Consider the following 8311-nt stretch of genomic DNA (forward strand, 5'->3'; position numbering starts at 1 on the left):
AGCCAAAATGTGTCTCCGCTCCCTGCTTAGGTTGCCATCAACAACAAGAAGGTGGATCTGTCCTACAGCTTTACAGAAAGCAGATCTATCCGCAAGTGTGTGGACAACAGCCCTTGTGACCGCCGGCCCTGCCTGAATGGTGGTCACTGCATGTCGAGTGTTGAATATGAGTACCAATGCCTCTGTAAGGATGGATTTGAAGGTTAGTGCTCATGCTCACAATTTGCGTAACATTGGAATAGCATGTGTCAGATCTGCCCAGAATTCCAGGCAAATTGTTGTTGTTTTTTGCGTCACAGTTCTGGATTCTGTTCCACAATCTGCACTGCATTTGTATTTTCTGCCCGTTCTTTGTCTAAGGCGACCTCCTTACCTTTAAACTATGCTCATCAGCCTCTAAGAAATCCAACTTGTGGGTGCATCAGGATATGAAATCTGGGTAAAAAGCAATTTAAACAGCTCTGCTCCTTGAAAAATCTCTGAATAGTTCAAATTGGTCAAACCCACCTCTGTCTAATTGCAGGGACGCAGGTTCAGTTCAGGCCAAGACCATTTGTTCTAGGAAATGGGTCAATCCTAAGCGGAATAGATAAGCACATAAGAAGCTGGCTGCAGACTAGTTCAGTGATAGCCAGACAGATTATTCTAAGAGGATGGAGGAATGACGGGGTGCTGTCAATCCAGAAGTGGACCTGTGAGCTGGCTAGAGAGACAGCGTTTGAAAAAATGTCAATAAACAATCTAATGTTTACAATAGTGAATGGAGAAAGCGATTAATTTTTCTGGAGGGCTCCTAAGAAGCCATGTACTGTATGGGTTCATGTACTATGTGCTTATATGTTTATTTGGATTACATCTGTCTATTTTGTTATTTTTTTATTGTATTGTAATGGATATTACAATTATTATTTCATCTTGTCCTGTGTCTAAGTAAATACTAGTTGGGTGAACCCCCCCCCACATCCATTTTTTATCTCCAAACCCTGCCTATGGTGTGAACCAACAACCTTTTGCCCCTGACGCATAACCGGTGTGTGACCCCGCAGGTGAGCGTTGTGAGGTGGTAAAAGACGTGTGCCAGAGCAACCTACAATGCCACAATGGCGGCAGCTGCGTCGCCGGCCAGTGTGTGTGTGCACCCGGCCACACAGGCCTGAGCTGCGAAGAAAGTAAGTGTTGACCAGCTACACAATCATGTCATCCAAATATGACATTCAAATCAAAGCCAGAAATAGCAGTACATGTGAGGAAAAATGTATTAATTGTATTGTTAATGTATGTTTCTACAATTTCAGTAGCAGAATCTTTCTAAAAACAGTTCTGAAAACAAATGTCCAAAGCATTGGCCCCAGTATGTTACTTACTGCATACCCCTGCATCACATAGACAAAGGGATTGGTCATCAAAGCCGAAAGACTAGACATACAACCAGTAATGAGTCCATCTGACTCACATTCTTCACAGTATGAAGCCCTTCTAACATCAGACAGCTCACTCCCTTACTGATTACGTATGTCTTACCCCTGCACTCTCATGGCTATATCCTGCACACACAGGCCAGGTCTCCAGCTTCCCCAAGGCCCTGAGGAATTTGGAAAGTAGCGAGTCAAATGGTACAGTATCTCAATATTCAGTCTGCCTGAAACCAATGTGACTAACAGGGGCCCATCTGAGCCTGAGGGGCCCCGTGTCCCTTCCAAGCTCAACCCGAACTGTCTATTGCCTAACACGTGTTTCACGCATACCAAACTCGCGTCTGTACTCAGCTGGCAACTGAGGCTCTCATCCCTATTGGACAGTTGGGAGAGGGGAATTCTGCATCTATACTAAAAGGTAACAGGATGGTAGACTGTAGTTGGGAGATCAACTGGTTTGTGCTGCCTGTTTTTTGGACCCAAATGGAAATGTGGAATTCCCCTTGTTTTTCTTTTTTCCCTATCATCATGTAAATGCCTGCAAGAGGGTTACTCACAACATAAACACTCGTCTCCTTTTGTCTACTTCAAGAATGCCTGTCTGTACAACAAGAAAATACACAAGAATACTTGTTTTTCTCTCTAAAACGGTCTAAGTCAGAACCTTAAATCTGCTCTACAAATTTGTTACTAACAACTCCAAACATGTCTGTTGAAAGCACAGTGCGATGGTGTGTGGGTGAGATGAGATGTACGGCATTGCTAACATATTCTGTGCTTGATGTGGTGTTTGTGCATGGACCCGTGGTGAGTTTGGTTTGATTTCTGTGAAAGGTCAGAGATGGTGAAGAGTGTGAGGAATGGCGAATAGCTTGCTCATGTGTTGGTGAGGCGTTGTCATGGACTGTGATGAGTGCGCATCATCATGGAGGGTGGTGTAGTCATGCTGAAGATTGTTGTTGTTTTTTGGTTTTGAAATTGCAGTATTTGCATATAGATTTGGGCCGCATTAGGTGAGACAATGTGGCATTTGAGAGAAGAATTAACATTATCTTCCCCTTACACATGAAAAGGTGAATTCATAAGCATTAAAACACCCAATTTCTCGTTTCTATACACCCAGAGAATGCCCCTTAGGTGGCTATTGTTAGCTAACTGTAGCAAACTTTAAAAATATATGTTTTTTCAACTGAGTATCTCTGACTTGTTAAAACATAGAGTAACTAATTCAGTAATGTCAGCTACGCAGCTGTACAATTTCAATGTAAAATGTGCTTACATTAGCTAACATTAGTCAGGCTGTAGCAGCAATGATTATTTAACTGAGAATGGGTGCGTTTTATTGCTTGTGAGTTCAACTTTTCAATAGGAAAGACTATGTATTTCCTGCTTTTAGAAGTTGCTTTAAACACCACCAACAAATAAAATACTTTGCTAAGTGATTTCAATGAAGATACCTTTTTGGGAATAACTGGTGGATCTAACCGAGCCGGTCTTACCAGGGTTTCTTCACATGCTCTCGCCACTGGGGGGCACCATAACAGTGAGAATGAAAGTTCACAGCAGCATTGATGTTATTTGAATATCATTTTGATGTGTATTTACTGTATTATTTCTAGATTCACCCTATCAGTATGCAGCTCATTTCCACGGTGATGGATATGTTGCCCTTCCTAGATCCATATTTACTAGAAGGTAACTGTAGTGTGCTTTTCTACACTATTTCACACTTGTATTATAGGAATTGATGTTGCAATGCATCATGGGTAAAATTGTTATTTTTTTCGGATGCTATTTATATTTAAAACAAACAAAACAGTATATAAAGATTAGTTGGAGTGTAGAAGACAAAGAACGAACAAACAAAACAAAACAAAAAGAGAATCCTAATACATGAAAGATGCTATCAACCTACAATAATATAAAAAAAGAAATTACACAAAAGGAGGACCGCATTAATAAGACAAGATAGCACGCTAAACACAGTAAGCTACAGACCCCATAAACAATTAACCCTAATGTGGATACAGTGACTAAGTGGGTAAAGGGACAAAATAGAACAGCTAGGACAGTCTGGTAAGTTCAGGAAAGGACATCACTTTACTTTATATTAATACATACAATATTGATATATTGCCCAGCACTACATTGTGAAATACCGAGTGAGTGTGGGTAAAATTATAGTATTTTTTATTTTTATTTTAGTGCCCATGACTTGCCAGAGACCATCGAACTGGAGATCAACACAAGCTCCTCTGAGGGGCTGATCTTATGGCAGGGAGTGGTAAGTCCTGCTCCCATCTTGAGACTTATTTATACTGTAGGACTGACCCATGGTTTAATCCAAATCTCACATCCTTCCCCTCCACCCTCTCACCCTCACCCTAACATTGCTGTTGTAATTGAGCATTCTTTATCATCACCACTACCTCATCTGTAAAGCAGTGATGTTCATTAATGTTCTCCTAGCATTCAGTAATTTCTGTTTTTACTGACGTGCCCACAATAGTATGTCCCTTACACAGTACGGCATTTTTTCTTTCATTTCAGTGTTCACCGTCTTAATCATACTGTGCCATTGCGGCTGTGACATTGTTGGGCATGTTGGCTGCGAGCCTGGCTCTATCTCACACCACTAAATAAATGCATGTTGCTTCTCTAACTCACCCTCCATTTTCCTCAGGAGACCAAAGGCGCACGCAATTTGCGAAAGGTGCATGCTAGTAAAAAGGTATCCACTCAAACACAAGACACTCCTGATTTATGTTTGCATGTTTCATAACATGTGCTTTACATTCAAATATGTACAGTTGATGCTGATGATATATGAGATACTTGTGGAGAAACACATCATTTGAAATGCTATTTGAGTGTCTGTGTTTGGTTTGCACAGTGTGCGTGATGGCTTCTATTGTAATTGTTTATTTTGCACGGAAGGTTTTTATCACACTTCTACAAATACTGTTGGGAGCAATCTGTCTGCATTGCCTCATGTTTGCCGTTAAAACTGTTGGTGTGGAAAATTACTACAGGGCAGCTGCTCAGTGGTTCTCAGTATTCAATCACACAGCACCCTCTTCCTCTGCTGACTAAACACACTTATTTTCAGGAACCCGGAGAAAACGGCAAAGGCAAGGACTTCATTAGCCTTGGGCTGCAGAATGGACATGTTGTTTTCAGGTGACTCAGCCCTGTAACCCTGTACTTCTGTTGACATCTTGACGAGTTTTATTTTCAGCTCATATAAATATTGTAGTAATGCTGACAATTTGTATGAAATCCAGATACCAGTTGGGCAGCGGAGAGGCAGAAATCTTGTCCCAGAGGTCCATTAATGATGGGGGATGGCATAAGGTCACAGCAGTCAGGTATGTTTGCATATTAATAGGGATGCACATATACCAACACCATTATTGGGTATCGGGTCTGAAACTGGGCTCATGTACTCCTAGTTATACTCATAAAACTACTCTGATGCCGCACCAGATACAACATCATGCATCACTGCTTGTGACACTAGTTAGCCCTACACTTGGCAGCAGACAGCGTTAACCTTTGGCTACTAGTTTACTTAAACACGGTTAAAAATCATTCAATAACGTTAGATAAAGACACAGCTTAGCTTTGCGGTTGCCTGCAGATTCACTTTTCCAGACACCATGGAGAAACAACTGCTAAACCCCCATGCTTCCCTGAAGTATGGCAACATTTTGCATTCCCTGTGAGTTATGTAAACAAACCACAAACGATAAAGCATGTGGGCACCAACTTTAAAGGCTTATAGATGTATGCATGTATGTATGTATGTATGAATAAATGTACAGTATGTATGTATGTATATATATGTGTGTGTGTGTGTGTGTGTGTATGTACAGTATGTATGTATGTATGTGTATATATATGTGTGTGTGTGTATATACAGTATGTATGTATGTATGTGTATATATATATATATGTGTGTGTGTGTGTGTGTGTGTGTATGTACAGTATGTATGTATGTATGTGTATATGTGTGTGTGTGTGTATGTACAGTATGTATGTATGTATGTGTATATATATGTGTGTGTGTGTATGTGTGTGTGTGTGTGTGTGGTGTGTGTGTGTGTGTGTGTGTGTGTGTGTGTGTGTGTGTGTGTGTGTGCATTCTGCTTGAATGAGGCTCCTGCATCCACCAGAAAAATAAATAACTTTCTCAGGAAGTAATCAGATTTAGCGGCGTTTTCTTCATGCTTTCACCCTCCAATGAGCTTCTTTAACATCTTATATAATTATACATAATCACAACAAAGACATGATTTTCACTGGAACCAATTACTGGAACCAAAGAAAGTTTGTTCAAACTGATGTACCTAACAGTAGTTAAAAGCACAAACCAAATCCAAACATTTAAAAGCTTTTGAAAAATGTTTACCCATGCTATGTAATGGCTTACCCATGTTCTCTTGTCATATAAATAGCCCAATAAATTGGACCTCACTTTTAGTTAATGATAATGTACCAGCTTTATTAGCTATTATCAATATATCAACTGATTTGTCTGTGCATCTGCAGTGCTGAATTGAGTTGTGTTTGATTCTTAATGTTCTTCTTTTCATGCAGATCTGGAAAAGATGGATACATCCAGATTGATGGAGGAGCCGCGCTACATGGACAGTCTAAAGGCAAAAGCCTCATGGTCAACACTAAAGGCAATTTATACCTCGGTGAGTGGCTTGGAAGTATGGAGGCCTGGAACTGACAAAATCTAGTTAAAGATTAACAGACACGTCATATAGCTGAAAACATTAGTAAATCATATTTTTTGTTAATAAAGAATTAAACTGGAGTGTGAACATGTTTTAAGCATTATACTTTTTCTTTTAATAGTTTATAAAAGAAAATTGTGTGGCTAGCTAACTTAAATGAAAACACTGGGGGGTAAACACACCGAGCCAGGCTTTTCAGCTAGCTGAAGCTAGCGTTCTTCATAAAACTACTGCTGCACACTGCTCACCGTGTAACCTCTTGTTACAGCTAAAACATTTTGGCCTGCAAGCTAACACAACGTTAGCTAGCTAATGCTACTTGACTGGTCAGAGACACCTCATTTCTCTCTCTTTAGTAACATATTATTATATTATTAGCATTATTTTTAGCATCAAGCGCATGTCTTTTGTCTTCATCAACAATCCCAATGGAAATACTGTAGCATTAGTGAGTTTAGCTTCCAGTGTTTTTAGTTAGGCCAGCTATCCACACAATTAAGCTAGCTATGCTTCCGATTGCTCGACTAATTAATAACACGTCACTATATTTTGTCTGTTTTGTTGCTCCATTTAAAAGAGTTGCAAAATTTTAAAATGTAATCCTTTACTTAATTTTCTGTAGTACTTTAGTAATCTGGGTCATTTGGGGTCAGTTAGCCTTAGCTGTATAGCTGCTTTGTGGATCCAAATAGAGCGCAACAGTTTTGTCTCAACAAGGATTTTCTCCAATTTTCTTAACAATCCAAGGTAAACTGACCATGAGCTACGAGGATGTGAAACGAAGGTTTATGCTCCTGTAGAAGCTAGAAGTCCATATATGAAATCAACATTGTCTTAAGAAAAACATGTTCTATTAGCGATGTTATTGAGAAATACTACACTACCCACAATCCTAAAGGCAACAGTGGCATCTCTGATTGGTGGAACTAGTGGTTACAATTGAAATGTTGATTAAGGGACCTGCAAACAGCTAGCGCTAGCTGCTACCATTGGTGTCTATGGTAGTTTCTGTCATATTCTTGTACCCTTGCAATTTTGCCATTTTCAAAACGTTCTTTTGCGCCAAATCAGATGTTTTATGGTCACGATTCAACTTGGAGCTGGTTGGCTGGGTCTTAGGCTTAAAACTCTTTATATAAGAATTTAATTAAACGTCAATGGAGATATTAAATGATTAAAATCACTGCCGGAACCAGAGCCATTAAAAAAGTGGGCGATCACTGTTGAGCTTTAAAGGGGAAAGAGGAACTTTAACACTGGTTGCTTACTATGTGTGTGTTCTCATGTGACAGGCGGAGCCCCAGAAATGTCTGCTATGACAGGTGGGAAGTTTTTGTCTGGAATGACGGGCTGCGTGAGGAACTTGGCACTAATAAACGCCCGGCCGGGACAGCAGCCAGCCCAGGCCATCGACCTGCAAACCTACGCAGCCCACGGCATCAACGTGCAGCCGTGCTCTTCATAGACCGCAGCACACACATTAAACACACAAACACACACGTACACACACAGAGACTATGGAGTGATGTCCTACACACACAGCAGATTCACACAGAGAGACTCGGTGCTTTGCTGCTACCAAAAAGAACAACAAGATGACACAACAGGATATGTTTCTCTGTGTGCAGTTAAACCAAAAAAGAGAAAAAAATGAAACAATATTAAAAAGTCTTCTCTTTCTCTGTGTTGTAATGTCAATGAAGGACTATTAGCACAGGAGAACCAGTACAGTTGACATACTTCCAGCAGTAGTTTTAGCCATGAGAAGAGTAAGAGTAAAACATATTAGGCCTTCTACGATTGGTCAGATCCTATGGAGTTGGAGATGTTTTTACAGCACTGAATTTTTATTTATATAGATATGAATATATATATATGTATATGTATATATACATATATATTATATTTGTGGGGGAAAACATGCAAACTAACCATAACTGCTCTTCAACTTTCCTAGAGTTTATTCTGGGTTCTAATACTGTGTGTCCATGGCTTTTTATAGGCCTAACTGTATTAATACTTGAAGATGTTTAGGCCTTCTTTCTTCACTTCTGTAGAGGAACCTATTTTTCTTTTCCGCTCGCGAGCATGCTTACGGTCTTTTGCAAATTGTTGGGAGAGGAGCGCCCACGGTCACATGCGGCGTCAGTA

The 8311-nt window shown here is 40.1% G+C and overlaps 1 protein-coding gene across 12 annotated transcripts in view; it reads left to right on the forward strand.

Annotated features, from left to right (window-relative positions):
* The window catches only part of hspg2 (heparan sulfate proteoglycan 2), a 122381-nt gene extending 114587 nt beyond the window's left edge, over positions 1-7794 (forward strand). For 8 of the 12 annotated variants that reach the window (XM_032519888.1, XM_032519878.1, XM_032519879.1 and 5 more), the window contains 10 exons: positions 31-202; positions 1047-1169; positions 1557-1613; positions 3035-3110; positions 3621-3699; positions 4099-4146; positions 4525-4595; positions 4700-4783; positions 6015-6118; positions 7453-7794. In XM_032519888.1, the coding sequence (XP_032375779.1) occupies positions 31-202; positions 1047-1169; positions 1557-1613; positions 3035-3110; positions 3621-3699; positions 4099-4146; positions 4525-4595; positions 4700-4783; positions 6015-6118; positions 7453-7625 (987 nt within the window). In that variant the 3' untranslated portion in view covers positions 7626-7794. The remainder of the gene's footprint in view (positions 1-30; positions 203-1046; positions 1170-1556; positions 1614-3034; positions 3111-3620; positions 3700-4098; positions 4147-4524; positions 4596-4699; positions 4784-6014; positions 6119-7452) is intronic. The other 4 variants (XM_032519881.1, XM_032519889.1, XM_032519882.1 and 1 more) reach the window with 3 other exon arrangements.
* Positions 7795-8311: the final 517 nt, after the last annotated feature.

This window comes from Etheostoma spectabile, chromosome 7, assembly GCF_008692095.1.
Source record: "Etheostoma spectabile isolate EspeVRDwgs_2016 chromosome 7, UIUC_Espe_1.0, whole genome shotgun sequence".
Lineage (NCBI taxonomy): Eukaryota > Metazoa > Chordata > Actinopteri > Perciformes > Percidae > Etheostoma > Etheostoma spectabile.